At 44.9% G+C, this 27,605-nt stretch overlaps 1 protein-coding gene across 9 annotated transcripts in view; it reads left to right on the top strand.

Annotated features, from left to right (window-relative positions):
• The window catches only part of TRAPPC9 (trafficking protein particle complex subunit 9), a 626,356-nt gene that overhangs the window by 136,000 nt on the left and 462,751 nt on the right, over positions 1-27,605 (top strand). For all 9 annotated transcript variants that reach the window (XM_070631024.1, XM_070631026.1, XM_070631021.1 and 6 more), the window contains 4 exons: positions 7,149-7,234; positions 10,218-10,344; positions 14,123-14,255; positions 21,302-21,465. In XM_070631024.1, the coding sequence (XP_070487125.1) occupies positions 7,149-7,234; positions 10,218-10,344; positions 14,123-14,255; positions 21,302-21,465 (510 nt within the window). The remainder of the gene's footprint in view (positions 1-7,148; positions 7,235-10,217; positions 10,345-14,122; positions 14,256-21,301; positions 21,466-27,605) is intronic.

Raw genomic sequence — 27,605 nt, 5'->3', positions numbered from 1 at the left:
AGATGCCCGATGACTCAGCGAGGAAAGATGGGATTCTGTTGCGGCATAGATTGGGCAGGAACACTCTCAGTCTTGAGAATCTCTATGTGCTTTTCTTTGTGCAGAACTCCCTGGTTACTTGCCAGCACCTGGCCTGCTCATTTCCTTCCTAATAGCAGACCCCATGGGCTCATGTGTGCCACTACTGCTGTCCCTTTGTGTCCTTCCCTGCCAGCCACGAGCTGATGTGCCACGGTGACAAAGCTAAAGGATTGAGAGTCCCAGCCCTGGTTGGTGATTGCCACTTCCCTCTAAGGAGTTTCACCAGAAGACCTGCGATGCTTTTGCTCTCTGCTGTTGGAATTCAGTGCTTTCTTCTCCTTCTGTTTTCTTTATTTCCACTCTTCATTGCTATACCCTCAATGTAGGAAAAAGGCATCCTGACTCCATGAGGCCCTTCTTCCCAGGACATGGGACATTGCCTTAGAATACCACCCACACCCCAAAGCATGGACCATAGGCTCTCCCTGAGCTGGCTGTGCCTCACAGTCCCACCCGCACTCCGTCTGCCTTTTCGTTTTCACCTTCTGCCTTTCTCACTCCTGCTCCTCGGATCCAGCTGCATGGCTCCTTTCTGTGCTTTGAACATAGCGTTCTCATTCCAGTCTCCGGGCATTGTGCTTGCTCTGCCCTCTGCCTGGAGCTCATCCCTTGTGCCGTCATTGGCTCACTCAACCAGGCCGTCCTCAGAGAGGCCCTCTCTGACCCCCGCACCTAAGAGGCTGCTCCTCCCGTCACTCTGCCTTCACTGCCTGGGTTTCTCTTCACAACACTTACATATACGTTCGTCTCTGTATAGAATTCAAGGCCAAAGGAACAATATAAGCATTAGGCACCTCACATAATCTCAGGAAGATTTCTTATATTAATACCAGCACTAGAATTGTGTAATAAACCTTATGCACAATATTAAATTATGTGAACACCTTAAAAATGAAGTGTTTCCTAAGACAGGGCATAACTTGGGGAGGAGCGTTAAAAAGACCTTGTGCTTTTCTGTAATGGTAATCATTTCTTTTATTCAAATTCTGTTTTATAAGAAGCTATCATATTTTAGTTCATTTAGTTTTCCCAGTGTTTTTGGAGGAAGTAATTTTTTTCTGCCTTTTACAGATGAAGAAGCTAACTCAGAGAGATGACTTCCCAAAGTACTCAGCTGGTTTAGTGGCCAAGTGAAAACTTGAACTCATGTCTTTTCAGACCTAGTGTACAGCTCCTACCAGTGCCCTCCCGCTTTCTCTAATGTCACAGCTCTCGTGGCGTGGGCCCAAATTCATGATAACGCACAGTCCCTGCCCTCAGCACATTTTCCGGGTCAGTGCAGGCAGGCAGGACACAAGCACATGAAGAGTTGACTACGAGACAAGCCGTAGATCAGAGTTCTCTGAAACTGTGGACTTGTCACTGGCAGTACCCGTGACTTACCTACTGAGCTTGGACAGACAAGAAGTGCTGGATGAACTGGACACCTCAGACTTTGAAAGGCCTCCTGGGGGCCCAGAAAGCAGTATTGTCCCTGAGGAGTAGGGTGAGCTTCCCAAGAAGGGGCTCAGAGGCTCTGGTTGTTCATTGTTTAAAATGAGAAGAAAATAGGGGCCGGCCCAGTGGTGCAGCGGTTAGGTTCGCACGTTCCACTTTATCAGCCCCGTGTTCTCCGGTTCGGATCCCAGGTGCGGACATGGCATTGCTTGGAAAGCCATGCTGTGGTAGGCATCCCACATATAAAGTAGAGGAAGATGGGCACGGATGTTAGCTCAGGGCCAGTCTTCCTCAGCAAAAAGAAGGGATTGGCAGCAGATGTTAGCTCATCTTCCTCAAAAAAAAAGAAAAAGAGAAAATAAGGAAGAAATACGGTGTAATGCCCTTGAAAACCGGCATCTGATTGTAAATTATAACATTCTGAACACATGAGCCCTAAGTATCTAGCACACTGCAATCTCTACCTGCGTGTGTGTGCATGTACGTATGTGTGCATGTATCTTCATTGGTCACTCCTTCATTGGTTCATTGGTTCATTCCCTCATTCGTCAGTAAACTCCCCTCGAGTTTCTCCTGGGTGTCAGGCATGTGTCAGCCCTGGTCCTGTGGTTCTGATGGTGAACAAGGCAGTCGTGGTCACTGCTGTTATGGGGTGTAGGTAGAAATTGAAGGGAAGTAGTAAGTAGTAACTACAAGAAGTAGTTAAGTATAGGCAAGTGGACAAATAAGTAAAATAATGCCTAGTTTTAATTAGTGCTATTAAAGAAATAAAAGTGGGTTGAAATGGAGAAAAATATTCTTTTCTATGGCATGGAAGCCTTTGCCTTTCCTGACTAAATATTTTTAATAAATATATTTAAGATGACAAGATTTTGAGTTTTCTCTGACATTGAATGGTTTCCATTTGCATCCTGGGAAATGATTTTGCTTGTTTATTCTTGCATCCATCATGTAGGCATCGATTCCCCTATTATATGTCAGGCATTGTAAGGGGTACACACAGATGTTTACCAAGATACTACCTCTTGGTCCTCCGACTCTTACCTGCCCTTCTTACTGTGCTGCTCAGGCTAACAGCCTGCAGATGACCTTTCCCCTGCTCCCCGGCTGCTGGATTCGTTAGGGTCTATCAGGCAGCTCTTGCATGGGGGTGATTGTGCAGGAAGGCAGAGGTAGCCTCCGTGGCGGTGACAGTGGTGGTACAGGATGATGCAGCCTTGTCTGCGTTAGTGATCACAGCAGCAGCAGCAGCAGCTCTGTCTCCATTGTCCAGCAAAGGCTGTCACCTAATAAGGTGCCAGTAATGAACAGTAAATGTTCACCAAAATGAATGAATGGGGGCTGGCCTGGCATTAGGTTTGCGCACTCTGCTTTGGCAGCCTGAATCCCAGGCACGGCCCTACACACTGCTTATCAAGCCGTGCCGTGGCAGTCCCACATATAAAATAGAGAAAGATGGGCACGGATGTTAGCTCAGGGCCATTCTTCCTTAGCAAAAGAGGAGGATTGGCCACAGATGTTAGCTCAGGGCTAATCTTTGTCTTCTTCTTCAAAAAAGAATGACTGATCAACTGCAACTGTTTCCTGGTTGTTATAGGGAGAAAGGCCCAATCAAGAAGGCATTTGTAGTGTGAATTTGAGTCTTTGACTTTCTAGTTTTAGTCTATTGATTTTGAAAGACAGCCTCAACCTCATACTCCTCCCCTACCCCACCCCACTGCTTCTCTGCTCTAGAGAACATGCTTGAGAGCTCTGGAAGCTAGGGAGCTGGGTGGACATCGTGGTTGACCAGGGAGGGCCGGGGGCTTCCCGGACCACCTCTGGTGTGCAGTGTCTGTCTTCCTGTGGGAACACCTCCTTGGATCTTTCTGGAGGTGGAAGACTTGGGTCCTGTTTTAGCCCAGTGACTCACTGGCTCTTCATGGTGGGCAAGTCACTTTCTGGCTCCTCTTTCCCTGGGTGGTCCTGGATTAGTCATCACAGAATTGATGAGGTTCTTCTCTCTTGGACCTTCTAGGAGTCTCTGGCTGCTTCTTTGGGGTCTTGTTAGGGTTGGCAATAAGCTGTCTCCCCAAAGAATGTTCTAGGAAAGTTTCACCCATTTTGTTTAGAGAAACTTCCAGAGGTAATCTAAGGCGACTAGAGGTAGGAGATTCCTTCTCAGGACCGGCTACATAATCTGTCGGGCCCAGTGCAAAGTGAAAATGTGGGGCCCCTTGATAAAGAGTGATTAAGAATTTGAGACAGTGACAGCACAGCGTTAAACCAAACATGGGGCTCTCTGAGCCTAGGGCTCTGTGGCTGCAGACTTGCCCCCCGTGAAGTCAGCCCTCCCTTTAATTTTTTCCTCTTCAATCTTAAGAAATTGTTCAGGCTTCTTTTTATGAAAATAATAGGTGAGATTTGTTGCAGAGGGCTTAAACAAACATTATCCAGTGATTTTCATAATTGCATGATGCTGTAGCCTGATGTTCCTAATTTACAGATGAGAAAATTAAGATTGAGCAAATATAAATTACCTGCCTCAGCTCAGAGAGCTAGTAAGAGGCAGAATTCAGGCTCCAGCCCAGGTTTTATGGCTCAAAGCCCAGGGGCTTTTTCCTCTATGATATGGCTCCTCGTCACAGTGAGAAGCACCTGCTCATCTGGGCTGAGGATAAGTTCAGTGGGTGTTGCAAGATTTTTTTCTGAGATACAATAGAAGCTTTATCCCAAATGCATGTTATATGTTGAATACCCATGGGTAGGAAAATGTAATTTATATTCTGTGGCTTCTAATATCTTTTTGGCAATATACTCATCAGCGGGTGCCTGCCTAGAGGTTTGAAGAATCGCATATCTTTAACCTAAAATTGCAGTCTCTATAAGTGAATCTTTGTGTGTAACTGGGGGAGTTGTCATCACAGCAGAGGGTGTAGAGTATTAGAGCAGAAACCCCTGAGGGCAGTTTTTGATACTGTTTTCCACTCCACCTTGGCGCCATTTCCTGGTCTTTCCATCTGCATGTTGCTGACATCACCAACGTCCAGGTAAAACTCTGCACGAAGGTGATTGCAGCACATGTCCTGAGCTTGAGTGCAGTGGGTGAAGGGTTTTACGTAATTTGTGGTAGGACATTGCGGTGTGGCCAGACTTACTGCTGAAGGCGACAGCTGCCCCAGAGGCAGCGTGGTAGCCTGGACAGGCTGTGGCTGTTAGTGGACTTGGGCTGCAGCCTGGCGCTGCAGCTGGCATTTCCCACTGCACCACCTCGGACACGTGGTTTCACCTCCCCGGGCTGCAGTTGTGCCGTCTACAGAATGAGACAAGCGAAGCCAACTCGGAGGTTCTTCTGAGGGCCAAGTGAGACACTGTTTCTAAACTACCTGGCAGCCGTTCAGGTAAGGCTCTGAGTGGCAGTTGCATGCACTGTTCCCGTGCAGGGATGCAGCGAGAAATCAGGAGTGCTTCCTGCCAGATGGGTCCATCCAGTGATGTAGAAAGAGACGAGCTTGTTAACAAAAGCAACCAGAAGATGCTCTTAGTCCACGGATAACAGTCAGAGTGGGTGTTTCATAGCCGTCAACTGCTACTCCTGCCCACCTTTTTGGGGACGAAGTATTGAGGAAGGGGCTCCTCCGTGTACTTTGACACGCTAAGGCTTGGAAAGGAGATAATCTCCTCCTTTCAGACAAAATACCTATTCATGTAATCAGTGATTTATCTTAGCCTTACCTTTAGTAGGCTAGGACCATGACAGTATAAGTGACTCCTTTCAGAATGGCAGGAAAATGATTTTTCTAATGATGACTTTTTGATTATGACAGAGAAAACAAACAGGCATAGCAAGGTGTTAGAACAATTGATGATTTCATCGCCATGAGGAGGGGGCCGGCGTGCTAACCACCTAGTCAGTGCTGGGCTCAGTGATGCCGCTGAAGGGCAGGCGTGTGAGCAGTGTGCTCTGGAGAGTGCCTGCTGTGAACCTCCTCTGGAAGGTTTGCACAGCCTGAAGGCCTTGGCGGCCAGGGTCAGGAGAGGAGGGATGAAGGAGGGAGGGGACCTGGGTTTCTGGAGCCAGCAGTGGGTAGAGCAGCAGAGTGAGAGGAGAACAGGTTTGGTGGAGCTGATTTTAGTCTCTGTGCAGGGTGCCTGGTGCAGAGTTTTTGGAAAAAGCGGTCTCTCTTGGGAAGCTCTGTGAAAGCTTAAGAATTCTAATCAGTAATCTTAGTATCTACTCTAGAAAAAGCTTTTTTATCCACCAGTGTCTGTTCTAGATACCTCTTTGAGTTCAAAGACCTAGGCTTGAATCCCTGTTGTGTCACTTACTAGCCCTGTGATTCCTAGGCACATTTATTGACCTGTTTGGACCTTGAGTACCTGCCTCATCACAATGGGGATGATAATGCCTATCTCACGAGGTAATTCTGAAGAGTAAGGAGATAACCTGCTTGAAAATGCCTTATCCCCAACACATGTTAATTGATTCCGAAGTTCCTTCTGATTTGCCTAATCGAGTCTCTTCAAGGGAAGAGAGGGCAATGGAAGTGGGGATAGGTACTGTATTAGTTTTCTTTTGCTTTGTAACAAATTACCACAAACTTAGTGGCTTAAAACAATGTGGTTGTTTTCTCACTGTTTCTGTGGGTCAGGAGTTTAGCACGTGTTAGCTGGGTCCTCTGCTTAGGGTTTCACAGGCTGAAATCCAGGTGTCAGCTGGGGCCATGTCCTTATCTGGAGGCTCGACTGGGGAAGATCTGTGTCCTGGCTCCCTCAGGTTGTTACTCATTCATTTCCTTGTGGTTGTATAACTGACGCCCCTCTTCTCTTGCCAGCTGTCAGCCAAGAACACTCTCACCTCCTAGAGGCCACTCCTGGGTCCTTGCCATGTGGCCACCTCCACAGGCCCTCTCCTTCTGTGAATCATTAGGAAGGGTATGGTCCTTTTTAAGGGCTCATCTGATTAGATCAGGCCCACCCAGGATAATCTTCCTTTTGATTAACTCAAAGTCAATTGATTGGAGACCTTAATCACATCTGTGAAACCCCCTAACTTTTGTTATATAACATCACCTAATCATCATATTCACACTCAGGAGGAGAGGATTACACAGGGCATCTACACCAGGGCAGGGAGTCTAGGGGGTCATCTCAGAATTCTGCCTTCCATAGGTGTTGAGCTGCAGCTGGCCTGGGAGTGGTCAGGGAGGAGAAGCCGCCATCTTTTACAGTCTTAGTGACTGGATGGGGGAATCAAGCTCTGTGCCACTTAAAGTTGACCGCAGTGCCATCTTCCTAAGTACCAGCCTCTGGGCCAGTGAGGTTCTGTGTGACTTGTGGCTCTACACCCAGAACAGTGCTGTCTGGATGGATTTCAGTTTTGCGAGGCTGCATTTGGCATGCTGGTGTGAATTCAGCCTGCTGGAGAAGGCGAGAAACATCAGTCACAGAGCGTCCAAGTGGCAGTGATGACTTGTGTCGTTTCAGAGAAAGCAGCGGTAAAAACTAAGTTTGAATTGTTTATCTCAAGATGGTCATAATGCCCACTGCTTCAGTGGAAAAATAAATTGCCAGAGGAATAATCTGAAACCGTGTGAAACATGCAAAATACCGGCTAACACATGGATTCTTTTGTCTGTGTGTATTTCTAGATTTCCAGTGGGTTCAAGGAGATGTGTGTGAGGTTCAGCTGATGGTATATAACCCAATGCCATTTGAACTCCGCGTTGAAAACATGGTATGTATCACCAATCATTTGACCACTTTTGGGCTAAACACCAACTTACCATTAAAATGTTTTTAACTTAATATTTGAGGCTCACATCCTGTGATATATGTTTGTTTTTTTTATTTGTTTTGCCAAAGATTATAAGCTGTTTGTGAGTGAAGACTACATCTTGTCATTCCTGTGGCTTTAGTGCATGCTACTCAATAAATGTTTGAACAATGAACAAAGACACCTCTGATTTGAGCACACTGAGCTTAGCTGATTGGATATAAGGCTTAAAATAATCATGTTGAAATTTACATGAGATTAGCACAGGTTACAAAGTCTCTGTTATGCCTGCTATGCAATATCAACATTACTTTATTGCTATAAGATAAGATGATAAGATGATCAAGGGCTCAGGGGAGAGCGGGTAATAAATTACTGCACTACCGCTGTGAGATTTCTCTCGGGTTTGAAATCCAATGTTCTATTTCTGTGTTTTGTGTGGGGCGTTAAAGGTTCCCTTTGTAGTGGTGTCTGTTCCAACTGCTCACCTGATTCCATCATGAGTGGGAAGGAGATTTATACTGGCTCTCCAAGCTAGTTCTAATGTTTCGAGAGCCACCCGCCCACCGTGTGGATTCCATTCCTCAAGTCTTCTCCATGCGTATTATTGTGCAGTGCTAATTGTAACTTTTCAGTGACGTTCAGTGACGTTCAGTGACGTTTTCAGTGATGTGCAGTGATGTTGAGATAGTTGGTGTTTTCCTTTAGAGTTTTACGACTCATGTTCAGGGTAAGAGGCAGGCTCTTCATTCAGGTATCTTGCTGAGTGCCCAGGCCACGTGTCAGGCCATGTGCGAGGCACGGGGGGACCTGGTCCCTGCCCTGACGGTGGTCAGTGCTGTGGCGGAAGGGCTCGAGGTGCTGCAGGTCCCATGTGGAGAGTCAGGGAAGGTTTCCTGGGAGAGAGGACACTCAGCTGAGAATACAAGGAGGAGTCGGGGTTTGTCAGGCAGACTGGTGGTTATTGTAGATGATGTTTAGGCCTCCAGCGTGAGGTATAGTTCTCTAAAATCTGTTTGAGTTCTTAGAAACTCTCTGAATATTAAGCTTACAGTCCTGAGGTCATTCAGAGAGTGAACCTACAGGGATGAGCCTTTTCCTCTTCCTCCTGTCGTACAAGAACATGCCGGCCTTAGGATCTGGCTCTTGGCCAAGCCTTTTAGTGACTTGTGCCTCTTGGCCTAAACAGAGAATAATAGTGGTTTACAGAATTTTCCCCGAAGTGGTCAAAGTATCATATGCCTGCTACTCTTTCTTACGTATTTTTTGTCTTAAAAAGTGGCTTTCATTTTTGTTGGGTTTAAAAGTAATATGTGTTTATTATAAAAAATCAGGAAGAACAAATAATAAAATAAAAATTATCACTAGGAGATAGCCCACAAATCATGGTCAGAATTTTGAAAATTAAATATTAAAAATTTAAAAAAATTTAAAATTTTTAAAAATTAAAAATTAAAAAAATTATGGAATATTTCAAATACATAAATGTTACAGGGACTAAGAAACATTCATATATCCACCATCCACTTTTAGAAAATTTTAACAGTTGGCCATATTTGCTTTAGCTATCTTAAAAAGAAATAAAATGCCAATATATTTTGCCTAGAGACCACAGCCTCCTAAGTGGTTTCTCTGCTTTCACTCTTGCCCACCACATGTGTTCTATACATTGTTAGATAACTTCACACTTTTGCTCAAAATCTGGGCACAAGTGTGCTCATTGCTACTAGAGTGTCTTTGCTTCTGCCTGCTTTCTGTAGAAAGCATTAGGAAAAGTATGCATGCGTGTACTTACATATATACCTACATGCATACATCTGCATATGTGTATATATATATGCACACATGCCCATATGCATGCATATACACAGTGCAAATACACATTTTATAAATCCCGTCTTCACAGTGATGCCTCCCATTCTAATCCATCTCCATAATGTTCTTTCCTGCCTTCCTCCATTCTGTGTCTGTGCCCTTTCTTCCAGCGTGAGAACTTGGGCTCACAACAACATCAGCACGTTCTCACCTGCTCAGTCCTGTAAACTAAAAGACTTTCAGGGTTGCGTTGACCATAGCACTACGGTAAACAAACCTACTAGAAGGAATCCAGGATCTCTCCTTCATTTTGTCATCTTTAATTTATCTCTGTAGATAATGTTCTCTATATTTCAGTGGGGAAATCTTACACATCATTCATTAGATTTATTCCAAGATAGTTGATTTTTTAAAATCTCTTGTCAATGGTATTTTTTACATTTTATTTTCTAATTGTTTATTGCTAGATTATAGAAATGCGTTTGCTTTTTTCTATACTGACTTTGTCACTTTGCTAAATGCGCTTGTTAGTTCAAGTTTCGTTGTAGGTTCCGTAGGGTGTTCTGTGTTCATAGTTTTGGTTTTTGTGAATAACTGTATGCTTTTTCTGGCCTTATTGCACTGGGCAGCACTCTATTACAATGCTGAGGAGAAGTCCTGAGCACTGACCACCCTGCATTGTTTCCAGTCAGGGGGCAGCTCCTTGAGGCCAGGGGATCTGTCTTGTTCACTGTCAAGCACAGTACCTGGCACATATTGAAATGAATCGATAATTCATAGATGCACCAGAGGGAGATTAATGGATGATGTATTTCCACACTTTATTTTTTTTCTTTTTTTGACATTTCCATTTGGTAACACAACAAAACAAAGGAAAGATAAAAAATACAGCAATCAGGGCTAATATCAAGATGGAATTGTTGTTCAGGCCCCCATGCTGCTTTCCATTTTGAGACTGTTTTGTGTTATCACACTATCTGCAGTTCTCTCTGGATTCTATACAAGCTGTTTCATTCCGGCAGTCCTGGAGCCTGCCTGTAGGCAGGTGCACAGTGGCTAGTTTGGAACTGGCTGTAACAGTGGTGGGTTTGGGCCGTGCTTGTTCATGTTACTCCGTCACTTGCTTTAGGGGCTCCTCACGAGTGGCGTGGAGTTCGAGTCTCTCCCGGCGGCGCTTTCCCTTCCTGCTGAATCTGGTCTTTACCCAGTGACGCTCGTTGGGGTCCCACAGACGACTGGAACGATTACTGTGAATGGTAAGGAGAATTCCTTTCTGATTCAGTTGGAGTAAAACTGCTGAACTCCTGTACTGCCTCACTAAGGCCTGTCACCGGTCACCCGGCGCTGTGGTCCCAGCCAGTTAGAACATAATGGGGAGATTGCAGTTCTTTGGGATGCGACGTGAAACGTGTTGAGTGTGCAGGATGTGGTGCCGTGCTCCTGTTGCAGCGGGAGGGTCCTGACTCTGCGTCCTGGCCTCCTCGCCCCTCGCCTCTCCCTCATCTTCACCGTTCTCCTGTCTGCTGACTCCTTCCAATGAGCCTGCAAACATGCTCTAAGGTTCTCCCACTCCAGTTAAGCCCTCCCGATGCCACGGTTTCCTCTCACTGTGGCTTGATCTTCTGTCTCCCATTCTCAGCCAGATCTCTTCAGAGACCCATCTGTACACGCTGAATCCACTTTTCCACCTCTATATTGGTTCTCGAACCCACTGCATCCTGGGTTTGGCCCTCATTACTTCACCAGAACTGCTCTCACTGACGTCGCTAGCAGTAATTTTCCAGCTAAATCCGGTGCCTGCTTTTTGGTTTCTGTCGAACTTCACTGCTCAGCACCCTTTGGCCCCACTGCCCGCCTCCTTCCTGGTGCTCTGTCTCCTGGTGTCTGTGATGGCACACCCTCTGGTTTTCTGCTGCCTCTCCCGCCTTCCTTTTCCATCAGTCTCTTCTGCAGGTGCCCCTGCTACAGCCTGACCCTTAAAACGGTGTTACTCGTGGCCCCGCTTCTGTCCTTTCCTCCCTCTCCTGCTCCCTCTGCTTCCGTTTCCTCTCCTTCCTTCCCCTAAACCTGGTCCTGCCCCCCTCCCCCCTTCTTCCTCTCCCCTGTATTCCCTCCCTTTCCTCTTCTCCTCCCTCCCCTCCTTTCTCAGCATGCCAGCTCTGGTAATCCTGTCAGTCTCATCCACTTTTCTGGCTTCAGGTCTGATCTATATGCTGCCAATTCCTGGGGCCAAGTCTCCTGTCCAGACCCCTTTTCTGAACCTGCGTATCCAGCTGCTAACCAGCTATCTCCTTGGCTGTCTCATAGGCACGTCATGTACAACGTATCCCAACCAGAGCACATCCCCTCTTCCCTGAAGCTGCCGCTTCCCTGTGGTCCCGTCTCAGTCAGGGCGTCACCGTCTAGCCAGGTGCCCTAACCAGATACTTAGGAGTCATCCTTAACTCCCCTCACTCTCTCACACTCACCCCCACGTCACTGACTGTGTCATCAATGCTCTTCGTCACCTCCACAGCCACTCCACAGAACGTGACCCTCTTATAGGGTTTGTCACAAAAGCATCAGGACTGGTCTTTCTGCCTCAAGTCTTGCTTGCTAATAAATCTATTTTCCATCCTGTAGCCAAGTGGCCTTTCTGCAGTGTAAATCCAATCGTGTCATCTCTTGATTGTAAGTCTTGTGTGGTCTGGCCCCTGCAATCTCCTCTTTGCCCCTTGTCGCCTGGGTTACACTCCACTCTCATAGACGCCTTTTACTTCCGGAAACGTGCCGAGCTCTCCAGGCCTTCGCCCGTGCTTTTCCTTCTCTTGGTGTGCTCCCACACTTGGCTGGCTCCCGTGCTTCTCCGCTTCTCAGCTCAGACTTCCTTTCCTCTTGGAGGCCATGCTCAGCTTCTCTGTGCTGGATCAGGTCCCTGCTCAGTGCTCCTGTGATACTCTGTGCATGTCCTTCCTTCATGTCACTAAGTGCAGTTGCTTGCTGGCCTTCACCTTGCTGGTCTTGTCGTCTTGCTCAGCTGGATCCTCGGCACCTGGCACGTAGTAGGTTTTCAGTAGATATTTGTTGGCTACAGAAGAGACGTTTCTGGGAAAGGGTGTTCTCTATGAAGCCATGAGGCAGCTGCCATCCTAGGTTCTGACGTGTGGCAGCATGTGCTGAAGTGGGGCCAAGCACACAGCTTATGGGAACACGCTGGAGAGGTGACCCAGAAGGGGAGAGTGGGTCCAGATGAACTTCTCCTAGTAAGTGACCCTGAGGTTTGAAGGCCAACTAGGAATTATCTGAATGAATGGGCAGGGAGTAGAGGGGCTTCCAGGCAGAAAGAGCAACAGGTCCAGAGACCCGGTTGTAAGAGAGGACACAGTGTGTTGGGGAACTGGAGTTGGCTCAGAGTAACTGGTCCGAGGCGGAGGGGTGGTAGTGATGAGGCTGGGAAGGTAGACCCAGAAGGGCCTTGTAAATCATGCCAAGGGATGTTGGCTTTCTCCTAGGGCGATGGGACTGCTGTATTGTTTGAAAGGAGGAGTGATCTGGTCAGACTGGCAGTTCAGAGCGACCCCTGAGGCTGCTTTATGGAGAAGGGGCTGAAGATGGGCAAGACTGAAGGCAGGGAGACCAACTACGAAGCTATTGTGATAGTCCAGGGACAAAGGTAGGACCACAGTTGTGGCCGGGTTTGGAGCAAAGGAGAGAGATTAGAGAGGAAATAACTAGGACTGAAAGGCTTGGTTCAGAGTAACACACAACCAATAATCAGTAGGTTCCTGGAGGAGTAAGGTTCAGAGCCTTAGTAACAAAGTTTTTGGCTGTTTATCCCTGGTACAGACTAGTTAGAGTTCATTTTTGGCACACGTCATATATGAAGTGGAAAGGGCTGGTCCTGTATTATCAGACATAACACAGAGGACTGGTCATCAGATTTTGGGTTTATATGCAGTCATTTTAAGCAATGGGTAAGAAAAGGAAAATGGTTGGTTTTAATTAAGAAATGGAAACCAAAGTTTGCTCAGCAGACAAAACCACATCAAATCAGGTTTTATAGAAAGAAAAATATGAGGGGGCATTAGTGCCAGATGTGGGTTCCTGGGGAGGAAAATGTTTGCAAGTTAAATTAAGGAAGTCTTTTAAGAAACATCCTTCAAAAAGAAGGAAGTGTGGGTGCTGTAAATTGGAGTTATTTTAAGTTGAGAGACCAGTTTAAAACTGGCAGAAGGTAAGTGGAGCGTTGATGAGGATACAGAAGGGCCCTAATTTGCCCTTGAGCTAACAGCTTGCTTCTCTGTTTAGTTCGTAACCATTTAATATGAATGTAGAAAAGTTGTTGCCGTAGGCATTTAGCCATCGGGTATTGTTTAATTTTGTTACACAGTGGGTATTGTTTATAATAATTATCTCTTGAAATTTCAAAAGCCATTTTACAGTTTTGCTTAAACAATTTCAAGTGCTTATCTAACCGATGGAGTGGGTTTTTTTGCATGGAAAATTTGCTAATCTTAAATTATAGCACTTGTACACATACAGCTCATTTGCCATATCACGTAGTAGTTACAATAACAATGATTGGCTCCTGAACTTTCATCTCTCAACAGAAGATTTTGAATCATTTTTCAAATACTTATTAAGTCACGTTATGCCCTGGAAAGGAATAGCAGCTATTGTTCTCATTTTAGAGATGGATACATTTGAAAAGCAAATTGATAAAGGGATGAGATACTAATTTTTAAGATGCATAGAGATTTATAGTCTACAAAGACTTTCACATACACACTTAGTTAGGACCCAGTCCGCTTGTGAAGGAGTAATGCAGGTGCTCTTACCGTCTCCTCTCTCTGTATGAGGAAGCCAGGGGCCTTTGGGGTTGAGTGCGGGGCCTGTGGGTGAGACTAGCAGGTGATGGGGCCTGAATCTGAACTGAACTCAGGTGTTCAGAAAGGGACCCCGCTCTCCTTTCACTAGCCCGGGGCTGCCTTCAGCCCTGGGCATGAGACACGAAGCCTTGCCAGGTGGTGCGAAGCTTTTTCTTTTGTTTCCCAGGTTACCATACCACGGTCTTTGGTGTCTTTAGTGACTGTTTGCTGGACAACCTCCCGGGAATAAAGACCAGCGGCTCCACAGTCGAAGTCATTCCTGCTCTGCCCAGACTCCAAATCAGCACTTCTCTGCCCAGGTAGGCACACTGAGAGCACAAGTGTCTACTTTCTGACTAGAAATGGCACTTAAGAATATTTTTTAGTTATACACTTTTTAATCTCACCAACAGTTTGAGTTAATCTGTCATTTTTATGACCAGAATATGGGCAAGGGTTTTTTCAAGGTGACCTATGGGCACTATGCTTTGCTTAAAGGGAACTGGAACAAAGTGGAAGTGTTTCTTACCAAGAACAGAAGAAAATGTGAAATTAACCTTTGGAATCATGATTTTTGTGAAAAACGATTAAGGTTTTAGGGAATTTAAGAAAAAACTCTTATCTTTTAAAAAATACTTTTTTTTTTTTTTAAAGCGTTATAAGAAAGCATAAAAAGAAAGGGAAATAAATCTCAGGAGTCCCAGAAGCAATTACCGTTAATGCTTTGTGGCATTTCCTTCCAGTGTTTATCTGTCTGTATTTTTTTTTTTTTTGAGGAAGATTAGCCCTGAGCTAACATCTGCCACCAATCCTCCTCTTTTTGCTGAGGAAGACTGGCCCTGAGCTCACATCTGTGCCCATCTTCCTCTACTTTATATGTGGGACGCCTGCCACAGCATAGCTTGATAGGTGGTGCAGAGGTCCACACCCCAGATCAGAACAGCAAACCCCGGGCCACCGAAGCAGAACATGTGAACTTAACCACTGTGCCACCAGGCCAGCCCCCTATCTGTCCTTTTTTTTAAAAAAAGTTTATGTTTGAATAATTGAGATCGTAGTGTCTTACATTTAGCATCATAGATTACTTTTTGCCTAACCATATAACATAAGCTAAAAATATTTCTATTTTGATTGCTTCAAAAAGTACATTATAAAGACATCTCAAAATTGCATCACCATTCATCCTTGCTATTGGAATTTGGGATTGTCTCAGTTTTTGCTCTTATGAATAATGCTTTTTTTTTAAGATTGGCACCTGAGCTAACAACTGTTGCCAATCTGTTTTTCTTTTCTTCTTCCTCCTAAAGCCCCCCAGTACATAGTTGTATATTCTAGTTGTGATTGCCTATGGTTGTGCTATGTGGGACGCCACTTCAGCATGGCCTGATGAGCGGTGCCATGTCTGCATCCAGGATCTGAACCAGCGAAACCCTGGACCACCAAAGCAGAGCGTGCAAACTTAACCACTCGGCCAGGGGGCTGGCCCCTGAATAATGCTTTAATGTTTGTTTGTTTGGCTGTTTTTATAAAGGGTATCTTGGGATTTTCCAAAATGTTTTAAAAGCTCATTCACATACTTAATGGCCCTTTTTGGTTCCAGGCACTGTGCTAGAGGCCAGGGCTGTGAGAGTGGACACAGTAGTCCTGCTCCTTGCCTTCTCAAGAAGTTACAGTCAAGTGGGAGGGATTGACAGGTAGCCAAACAGTCATGGTCCACTATTGTCGGAACTCTGATGGGGCTGTGGGAGATCGTAGAGCCTGAGGGAAGATTCCTTCATGGAGGCGACACCAAGTGTGATGTGAGAGGTGAGGGAGGAGGAATTAGCCATGTAAAATGGATAGGCTGGAGAATTTTCTAACAAAGGGAGCAATCTATGAGAAACCACAGAGATGGGAGAAAGCATCATGTGATTGGGGAATAAAATGAAATGCAGAAAAAAATTAACTCAAAAGGATCATAGAACGAATTGTGAGAACTAAAAGTACAAAACTTTTAGAAGAAAACATAGGGGAAAATCTTCGTGACCTTGGCTTAGGCAAAGAGTTCTTTGATATGACATCAAAAGCAAGATCCATAAAAGGAAACATTGATGAATTGAACTTTATCAAAATTAAAACTTGAAAGACACCATTAGGGAAATGAAAAGACAAGTCACAGAGTGGGAGAAAATATTTGCAAATCACATATCTGATACGAGCTTATATTCATATAAAGAACTCCTAAGACTCAATAATAGGAGACAAGGAACCTATTTTAAAAACTGGCTAAAGATCTGAATAGAAATTTCACCACAAAAGATGTATGAATAGTTAATAAGCAGCCTGGAAAGATGCCCAACATCTTTAGTCTTTGTGGAACTGGTACCACAACGAGATTCCAGTTCACACCCACTAGGGTGGTTGTAATCAAAAGACCATAGCGAGTGTTGTAAGGTGGCGGAGAAACTAGAACCCTCCTACACTGCTGATGGGAGTGTAAAATGATACATCCCTTTGGAAGATATTTTGGCATTTTCTTAAAGAGCTAAACATAAATTTACCGTATGATCCAATAATTCAAATCCTCGGTATCTACCCAAGACATGAAAACGTATATCAACACAGAAATGTGTATATGAATGTTCACGGCAGCATTATTTATAATTGCCAAAAAAGTGGAAAGAGCCCAAGTGTTCATCAACTGGTGAATGGATAAACAAAGCGTGGTACATCTATCCGACAGAGGACTGCTCAGCAAGAAGAAGGAATGCACTCCTGATACATGCCCCAGGTAGATGAGCCTCAGAAAGGAGAAGAAGGAAAAAAGGGAAAGAAGCCAGATGCCAAAGGCCATGTAGTATATGATTCCATTTATATGAAATGTCCAGAAAAGGCAGATCTCTCGAGACAGAGCAGACCAGTCATTGCCTAGGGCTCAGGGCGGGAGCAGGATTGACCGCAAATGGGCACGAGGGCTCTCTTGGGGGTGATGGAAATGTTTTAAAACTGAGTATCAATGATGGTGGTACAACTTTGTAAATTTACCAAAAATGATTAAATCGTATACCTAAAACAAGTGAATTTCATGGTATGTAAATTATACCTTGATTAAGCTATTTTAAAGAATGAATTTTGGGGTTTTTAGCATGGAGTACTGATCTCAGGTGAGCCCAAGGCAGCCTCAGGAGAACATTCTTATCTTTGCTCTGGGCATGGGGACTCCGGAGCTCCCTGGGCGTGGGCTGCCTCCGAGCATGTGTTAGCTGAACAGGCGAATCTGTAGCCCCCCGGCTCAGGCTTCCTCCTCTGTAGCCTTCCACTGCTCCCCGTAACACTGCAGCACCGACTGGTGCTGGGTTGTGGATGACACAGGCCTCAGGCCACGATTCCAGGCACATGCTCCTGGGCTCATGTGAGGAGCCTGAACTGAAGGTGAGAGATGAGAGAGCTGGCGGTCAAGGTCACACGATTGTGCCTGCCCCATGCTGGGTGAACCCTCAGCTTGCCAGTAAGGGGGGCGTGGTTTAAGGTACAAAAGTACTGAGTAAGAGGGCTATTCCAAAGGGAAAAATGTTTTGGGAGAAGGTGACAGTGTCATTTGTGCTGCTAGTAAGGCCATTTCAAAGGTTCTCTCCAGCTGTGTAAGGCAGCGGGTGTATGCCAGACAAGGGACATGGAGCTCTTGCTCTCCGCCTCCCTCCTTTCCCTCCTGGTTTCCCTCCCCCTCTGGCTGTCCACTTGTTCTTGGGGTATCTCTTACCTCTCAAGGAGGAAACCTGCGCCACAGCCGGCTTTCACGCCCCGTGGAGCACGGATCCCGGATCCCAGGGTCCAGTGCGGGTCCCAGCATTCCCTGCTGGGGCTTTTCCTCAGTGAGAGAATAGAGGCAGAGAAGAGAGGTCCCTGTGTCAGTGTTCCAATTTGGAGTTAAAATGTTTGTTTTTTATTTCTTTTAAAACTTGTACATAATGCATATATTTTGCTAAGGAGATTTTCTGAAATAAAAGTGACTATTCTTTGAGTGTTGTTTGTAATTAATCTAACATAAATATCCCTGTGACTGGCTCATTAAATTCACTCACATTTATATATGCCTACCAAGCCCTCTAGGCATTGTGCTAGAGGATTAGCAATTAATAAGAAATGCCCTGACCTAGGCCTCTCCTCTTGTAGGAGCTCACGTCTGGAGGGGAGATAGACTGACTACAGTCAAATTCGCTGAGTGCTCCTGTAGTGTGAAAACAGGAAGAGGGGAGGTTCACTCTCCCTTTGGGGGTTCAGGAAGTCTTCATAGAGAATATAATGTTTCAGTTGGGCCTTACAAGATTAAAAAAAATTGGCCAAATAATCAAGCAAGGAAAAATATGCCGAAAAAAAGCAAACAGTAGGTCAACTAAATAAATAGCCAAATATAGAATGTAATGAAGTAGAATTAAATGCTATGAAAAGAACAAAGGAGGGTAAGGTGAAATGTCCAGTAAAGGCAGATCCACAGATTCAGAAAACAGGGCAAGGTGGCGAGTAGGGTCCTGCTTTTTATACTCACGAGAGCAGAAGTTTCATGGGGGTAGAGACCTGTGGGAGTGGGTGGGATGTGGCAGAGCCTTCCAGGCAGCGGGTAGTGACTCTGAGGCCTGAGTGGAGGGTGCTGGTTTGCTCAAGGGCCAGCATGAGCATGGTGGGATGGAGAGGGAGGCTGAGGTTGGGCAGTGTGTGGCAGTGAGTCATCGGATGCTCTCACCTCCTCCTTGGCCAAGCAGCCAATGTGAAGATGTGTTTCACAAGGCCGGGACCTAGGAAGTACCCATTAAGTATGCAGTGAATCTCTATGTGTAGTTGATTGCTACGATGCTTTTCTGTGTTGAGCAGGTGGTTCAAATTTGAGATGCTTATTAGTCTGTTCAACACATATTTAATGAGTACCCATTATATGCCAGGCATCTGGCTAGGAGCTGAGTGTACAGAAATAAAAATATCATCCCTGCCTTCAGAAAGCTTTTTATCTAGTGCAGAGGCTGGGAGAGTGGTCCTATGCAGGAGGGTGGCAGCTCTGTCCACAGAGAGTTCAGGGAACTGGAGGGAGGAGCTCTTATGTGAACGTGGACAGGGGCTGAGCTGCTTTCTGAAGCAAGAGCAAGGGGAAGCATGAAGAGTGGAATCTCTTGGAGGCAGAGGGGTGTGGCCGTGGTGCTCCTGTCGCTGTGGAGTCAGCTTTGCTTGGCCTCAGGCGCTGGTGCTTCCCTTGCAGCTTCCATGCTGCTTGGTCATGAGGTGGTCTTACCCAACATAGACAAGAGATCAGGGACCACTCCCTTAGTAAAGACGATTTGTTGGCATAGACCTTGTACCTGCCTCCCAAGGTTTGTCCACATAAACCTGTATTCCCACATAAACATGTATTCTTCTCTGCAGAGGAGCTCTGCCCTCATCTCCTCCTAGGGGACTGGACCTTGACCCCCTCCCTGGGGACCTGACCTTGGTTGGAATTGGGAGTACCTAGGGGCATGTATGGCTGCCATCTTCTTACTGCCAAGTCTCACTTAGGACTCAGCCCCTTTTCAGTGCCGGCTCTTGTCTCTCCCAGCTCCAGTGTTCATGATGCGTGGGACACTGTACTTTGGGACAGTCGTCTGCCTGTGTCCGGGCCAGGCCCTGTGCTGCGTCACACCTGTGCTTTCTCCTCTCCTTCTTTTCTCACAGTACCATAGGGGCTGCCGTCCTGTGTGTTTGAGATGCAAAGTAATTAGTCTTGGCCGTGTTTCAGTTTTTCTGAATACCTTCTCCCCAAGTTCAGGTTGACTACAAATAGCTTTCGCTAGAGAAGGACTGCGTTTTAAAATATGGAAAGAAATTTATAGTGACGATGGGAGTCACTTATCCTTCCTTGACAGAGAAAGTTTATTTCTTGACTCATGAACAACTTTAAAGATATGAAATGCAAAGGAATTCACCTTGAATCACTATACTATTATTTTCTGAAAATGTGGTTTGCATATAAAAGCTCCTCTATCAGAGCCTGGAATTGGAGGCCCCCCAGGAAGGGCATGACTGGCTCCATAAGCGTAACTTGTTTAAACATCATCTCTTCCCTTGGACAGCAGAGGTGTGAGGCCAGCACTGTCTGGAACACTCTTTTCTGTCCTTTGGACCTAATAGTATGGGGATATGAAGCTCTGCTGTGGTGCGTGGAAGCAGAACTTGGATCTGACACTGATCTTCTGTGCTGTGACCTGGAGCAGAGGTAGAAAGAGCTGGTCAGCAGAGAGGCTGTTGGGTACTTGCTGGGTTCTGTGGCCAGGAGTCTACTTAGTTGATTTCACAATCCATTTCTGATTCAATTGTGGACTCACATACATTTAGACCAGTGGGGCTTTCTGGGGAAATCCTTCAGGTACAAGGAGGAAGGTAATGGAGACCCAAGTAAACTCGTCAGATCCCAGGAAAGAATGTTGACCCTTTCTCCTTTGGTGACTTCCTGTCTTTCTTTTGTGGCCCCACTTCTCCAGCACATTGTATATGATTTTTCACACCACCTACCACACACTTTCTCTTCATTGTTGGCTGGCTTTTATCCCCATTGTGCCACCAGAAGCCTTTCCTTGCTCAGAAGTCGGTTTGCTGCCTGTGGGTTGGGAAAGGAGACACCCGGAATAATTAGTGTTGTGGATTAAGTGACAGTCAGGGGAACTCAGGCAAGAGCCTCAGACCGAGGGCTGGGTTTGGGAGCCTCAGGGGGATGTCAGGCAAGCTTTGGGGCCTCCAGACGCTGGGCTGCACTCCCACGTAGCACGTGGCGTCACCTGACTTGTGCCAAGGACCGGGCTGCACAGACACAGACCCCAGGGTAACACCTGCTGTGTCACAGCAGGCATTGCTTGTCACTTTTCACTTTTACCTATGACGTGGAGTCTGTTGTGTATACTTTTCATTTTTCTTTTGCTCTACTTCCTTGTGTTATCAGTTGAATGATTCAAGTTTCTTCTTAAATCTATGGATTTTCCCAAGGCAATTCTGAGCATGAGATTGCTTACTTTTTTTTTTTTCAGAGAACAATATGCTCATGAATCATTTGAATTAATTCATTGTTTCAATAATTAAGTATTTCTTGCTTCACACACATGAGAAACTAAGAGCGAGTGAGAGTGATCATGTTGATAACACGTCATTGACCCAGGATGAGTCTGCACGTAAAGAGTACTCAGCGTGTGGTGATTCACCCTTCTGTACCTGGTAGCCGGGTACTGAGTTCCATGTTTAAAGCCAAAAGTTCCTAGCTCATTTCTGAGATGCAGAAGTGTGCTGATCCTTTTATTTGATGGGAACAATTTTAAAATGCCATTGGTTTTCTGCTCTTCTTTCTCTTTAAAATTTATTACTGTTATTTTAGATCTGCACATTCACTGCAACCTTCCTCTGGTGATGAAATTTCCACTAATGTGTCGGTCCAGCTTTACAATGGAGAAACTCAGCAACTTGTCATTAAATTGGAAAACATTGGAATGGAACCACTGGAGAAACTGGAAGTCACCTCAAAAATTCTCACCACCAAAGGTCAGTATTTCAGGCTGTTTTGACCCCAGAAATGTTTATCTTCTTTATTTGCAGAAGAGACACTTTGAATACCTAGTGTGTAGAGTCTAAAAGCTTCTTCCCCTTTTAACTGATGCTATCATGAAACTGGAATTCTAATTATGTGTGAAGAACACACAAAGGAAGTTAATGGAGCAAAGAATGCACCTTTGTATCCCTGGTGCTCTTTATGTTGATCAGATCCTTGGGAAAAATATTCTTGAATGAATGAGTAAATAGAAATATTAGCAGGCTCTGGGATCCCATAGCTCACCCAGCCCAGTGTTTTCTGTGGGTTCAGCACTTAGAACCTATGCACTCCCTCTTGAAGGCAGGTGCTCTGTTTCCTGATTCTAAGGCACATGTAACTTGGGGTTGTAAGACTTGTGTTGAAATTTTGGCTTCACCACTTACTAGCTCTTCATCCTTTACATGCCTCAGTTTTCTCCTGGGTAAATAGGGGAGGTAGTATTTACCATGTAAAGTTGTTCTAGGAATTGAATGAGGCAGTATATGGCAGAATACCTAGTGTATTGGAGGTTAGTGAACAGATCAAAGGGGGAAGATATTGTATAGGAGGAGGGAATGGTATCAAGAGTAATACGTGGAAATAAAATAAGGTCATTTAATAAAGTTAGAAAAGTTAGAAAGGCCAGTGAGACCAGACAAAGACAAAAGAGGGAAAGCAAGATAGCAGAACTTTAGGGTGTTTATGTGCTTTTGATACAGGAGTGAGGTGAGCCAGGCTCTCAAGTGGGAGCTTGACTGATTCTGGTTAAGTTTCTAGGAAAGGATGTGTATATAGTCCCTGGCAGAGGGCTCCCTCCTCCTGCTAATGACATTATAACGGGAAAAACCAAGTGAAGTAAATGTTTGTTAGAGGGAGAGCCACAGGCCACCTAATTGGTTCCAGCTGGAGGGAAGACCCAGGGATGAGTGTGGGAGAATTTGTTGTGCAACAAATTATGTTATGAAAGAAGAAACATGGATTGTACAAGAAATGGTTAATCTGAGCTTGTCCCTCTGGGGAGAATTTCAGGGTAACTTGTTTTTCCGTATTTCTCCCACTGATTTTGATGAAAGTCTGTGTGTTGGGGACATGAAGCATGTATCTGTCTGTGTTGTCTTGCCTGTTCTCCCTGTCTGTATCTCTTTTCTTTGGAAAAGGCTGATCAGGTTGTATTTTCCTCATTGGAACATGCCGCCTAGGTTCAAATCCTGGTTTTCACTTCCTGGCTGTGTATTCCCCTGGGCAAGTAATTTAACCTCTCTTGGCATTTTCCTCTTCTATAAGATAACACTAATAATAGTACCTATGTCATAGGATTATTATGAGAATTAAATGAGATAATATATGCCAAGTCCTTGGCATATTATTAGCACTTAGATTTGTTAGCTGCTATTATTACTGCTACCACCACCATCACCACCACCTTTACCACCACCACCACAATCATCACTACCATCGCCATCATCACCATTACCACCATCATCACCACCATTACCACCACCACCAAAATCATCACTATCATCACTATCATCACCACCACCACCATCACAACCATCACATCCACTGCCACTGGCTATCACCCTCACCGTCATCATCACCACCATCACCACTGCCACCATTACCAACATTACCACCACCATCACCACTACCATTATTGTTGCTGTCACTGTCACCACCTCTGCTTATTCTCATTGCTGTAGAATATGGTACTATGTGAATGCACCACAACTTATTTATCCATTCAATGATTGAGCACATTTGGGTGGTTTTCATCTGGAGACTGTTAAGAAAGTACTGCTATGAGTATTTTGGCACTTATTTTGGAAGACCTGTGTAGACATTCTGTTGAATATATCACCATGAGTGGAATACTGGGTGTAGGGTATACATGTGCTCAGCTTTAGAGCCAAACACTTTTCCAAAGTGGTTGTACCAGTTCACAGCATCATTGAGCGAGAGTCCTGATTGCTCCAAGTCCTCTCTTGGCATTTGTAGTCATTTTGTCTGGTCTGGTGGTGAGGGTGGGGTGTAATGGGGTAACACTGGGCTTTACTTTGCAGTCTCCTGATGACCAGCAAAGATGAACACCTTTCATTTGGTTCTGGATACTCTCATGCTCTTTTGTATAAGTGCTTTGTCTTTTTTTCCCACTGGATGTTCTTCCTTCTCTCTCTGTCTCTGTGTCCCCCTCTCTCCTGACTTGTAGGAGTTTATATGCTGAGTATGAGTTCTTCGTTGGCAATATCTGTGACTGTCTCCTCCCACACTGTGGTTGCCGTTACACTCTCTTAGCTGTGTCTTTGGAGGAACAGAAGCTCTTAATTTTAAGATGGTTCTCCTAGTCATTTTTGTCTTTGATGGTCATTGCTTTTTGTCTCATTTAAGAAAACTTTGTGTACCCTTAGTCCCTGGGAAATTTTGATGATACTACCTTCATCTCATCCTTTCTTCCTTTCCCCTCCTATTTTCAGGGGCAAGCACATACAGATTAGGTAGAAAATGCCTCTCTGACATAAGATACCTCCATCTGGTATTCTGAATTTAATTAATGGGGTTATAGGGTTTGGTTGATGTTTAAACAAGTGAACTAATATTGAATGACAGAAGACTGCAGAGTCTAGAATGGTGAAATTTTTTCCCATCTCTTGTAATTTACCTTGTCACAGTTTAGCTACCGGCAAATATCTTTTCCTTTTCTCAAATAAACCCAAATGATAATCATGTGCCCATTATTCATTACAAACTTGCTTCTCTTTCTGAATCCTCATGCTTTTCTCCTTTGGAAATCCTTGAATGACTGCCTGTTGTCCCTGATCCCAGGTTCCTGTAGGGCTGGCCTCTGCCCCATACTTCAGCTTCATCTTTTGCCACCTCTCCCCTTAAACTCTAGTCGCATTGGTCATTAGGAACTAATTTCAGTTTCCTGGACATTTATGCTGTCTCTTTTAAATTTGAATAAACCATTTCCTCTCCCTAGAAGTCAGCTTGCTAACTTCTGCTCCTACCCCCTTTGCCACCTCATCTTCAATTAATTTCTCCTTTGGGTTTGAAATATAAAATAACTCTAATAGCAGTACAAAGAAAATAATGTGGAGCCAGAGAAGGGAGCATTTAATTCCACATGGAAGAGTTTCATGGAGTGAGACTCCATGAGAGTTGTTATTCTCTGGAAAGCCTTCCTAGGCTTGGGTCCCCCCCTTTGTTGTCTCAGAGCGCCCTCAGTTGCTTCTGCAAGAACCCTTACACGAAGTATTGAATTGCTTGTCTACCCGTCTCTCCCTCCAATCAGGTTTGAGTCTCAAAGGCAGCGAATGGGTTTGCCCTTTTGCTTCCAGGCCTGGCACAGTAGGTGCTCAGTTCTCAGTTCTGAGCATTGTCAGTGGGAAGGGATTTCCTCATTTACAGAATGAGACTAATGGTAGTAGGGCTGTCTCACTTTTAGGTGAGTGGGTTAAAAAGTAGATGTGTGCGAATCACTTTGAGATTCTAATGCATTGTGCGGCTCCCCTTAGGTACTGAGCTTCCATCCCCTCCCTGTGAGTCTCTCTCTCTGCTCCTTTGCTCAGACCGTTTGTCCTTCCTGGGAAGACCTTCTGCTTCTTCTTAGCCATCTAAGTGCTGCCTTTCTGCAGGTCAAGTGTTTGTCACCTTTCTGGGCTGCTCTAGCCTTTGGTGTTCTTATGCTTTTGAACTTTCCTGAAACCTATTCTTTGTATCAGCCATCCCTCCCTCTCCAACCTTTTATTATGAAAATATTCAAACATATAGAAGAGTTGAGAGAATTTTACAGTGAACACTGTATACCACCGTCTAGGTTCTGTAATTAACGTTTTGCTCTATTTGATTTGTCACATGTCTGTCTGGCCTCCTATCCATCCGTTAATCCATCTTCTTTTTTTTGTGTAGTTCCAAGTAAGTCGCAGATTTCAGTGCATTTTACCCATTTACACTTCAACATGCCTATCATTAGTTAGAATTCAAAATCTGTTTACTTTTTTTTTTTTGGTAAAATGTATATGTAGTGAAATGCACAGATTTTAGGTTACCACTTGATGACTTTTGACAAATACATGCGTCTAACCCAAATTCTTATCAAGATATACTATAGAACATTTTCATCACCCCAGAAAATTCCATCACGTCCCTTTCCAGCCAGGCCCTGCCCACCCCCAGAGGCAACCACTCTTTTGTATTTGTCTGGTCGGCCTCAGTCAGTATTGACTGATAGTGATGAGGAAAGATGGGAACATGGGAACTGGACAGAATTCCAAGGGAGGGAGCTTCAGTGGGGGTACATCTGACACCATCAACAGTCCCCTTCTCCCCCCAGCTCTCAAATTTTGTTTCCCGTCACCATCTTACCTAAACCTCACCTGTCTTGTTTCTTATTCTGTCATTTTTCTGTGCTTATCTTCCCCTCTAGTCAGCTCTACGGTAGACAGAGCAAGTATTATTGCCCTTACTGTATGGATGGGGAAGGGGAAGCCGAAGAGGTTGAATGACCTGGGTGAGGGCACGTAGAAGCAAGGAACCAGGGCGAGGACTGAGGGCTCCTAACCCTCAACTCTGGCATCTTTCCCCTTAATCATGAGACGGAGAACCTCAAATCCATTATATATAGCACGGTGTGGCCATTTTCAAAACAACGCATTTCAAGTGAAAAATTAAAGCTGTCATTCTTTTTTAATTCTCATCCCAAGCTGCAGTGCATTTACATGTGGAATTAAATTAGTGAAAATAAACCATCTGCTTCCTGCATATACAAAGGGAATAATTCCTGTCACTTATATTCTACAGTACCAAAAAGCTGCCAGTATTAATAAATGATCTAATATATATGAGAAGATGGGAAAATGTCTTAAACTGGGAACATAAGCAAGAATTATGTGTTTGAGTCGGGGTGGCAGAGACAGAGTAAGATCCCATCATGGATGGTAAATAATATCTATTTTCATCTCAGCATTATCTTTATTTAAGCCCACTGAGTTTAGCTTCAAGGGTATCTAAAATGTCTATGCTATGAAAGTCTTCCGCATGGAATTAAATGCTCCCTTGTCTGGGTCCATATTATTTTCTTTGTGCTGCTGTTAGGGTTATTTTATACCTAAATAGTAATAATAACTTTTACTTTTTGGCACTCACTATGCATCAGGTGAGTGTGCTTCAGGTGGTTTTTTCTCATTAAATAATTACAACACTCATAAGAGGTCTATTTGGGGGTGCTGGTGGTCTGTTTCCCTGCTGTACCCCCAGGCCTCAGAACTACACCCAATGCTCCTCACACTGTAGGAGCTCTGTAAGTGCAGTCCCAGTGCCCACTGCATAGGGTTGCTGTGAGGCTGAAACGTCAGTGCGGTACATGGAAAGCTCTTAGGATGATCTGAGCACAAAAGTCCCCAGCCCATTCTTGCTTTAAGAATACCGCTTGCTCTTGGTGCATCCTGCCTGCAGATGGTCTGTGTGCCTGGGGCCTTGGTCACGTGAGGGGTCTGCTTGCAGGCCCCACGTCTTTTCCTTCTCCCGTACCTCACGGCTGGGAGAGCACCTGAGTCCTGTCAGGGGCCCTCACAAGTCTCTGGACACGTCCTCACTCCCCCCTGAATAAACCCCCTTTTTTTCAGATAAGGAAAAGTTTCTTGTTTTGTTTTTTCCTCTGTCTTCCTTGCTTTCCTGTTTTGTTTTACTCTCTAGTCTTACAAACTCATTTTTAAAATCCTTTTGCACTGTAAGTGTACGGTAAGGGTTGGCGATACTGAGTCAAGCAGACCTTTGTGGGCCCTCTCAGGAGTGTAAACTGTTCTAAGGCTCTCGTGGGTGAGCGTGACTGCCTGATAACGGGCACCTGACATGGGGATGAGCATTTATAGTCTACCCTCTCCAGACAAGGATCATGTAATCATTCTAATTACACATTCTAATTATGCTCCTTGTGAGCAAGTCTTTATTTGTAGATTGTTAAAGATGCAAACTTCTGCTTTTACTTTGATAAACACAGATTTTATTGTAATTAAGCCCAAACTAAGAATAATTTATTATATTTGCTTTTCAACAAATCTTCTAAGATGTGTGGTTCTGTCCGTGTGTATACAAACACAAATATGCACATGCACAT

Source organism: Equus przewalskii, chromosome 8 (genome assembly GCF_037783145.1).
Source record: "Equus przewalskii isolate Varuska chromosome 8, EquPr2, whole genome shotgun sequence".
NCBI lineage: Eukaryota > Metazoa > Chordata > Mammalia > Perissodactyla > Equidae > Equus > Equus przewalskii.
This window is presented reverse-complemented; position numbering and strand designations above follow the sequence as displayed.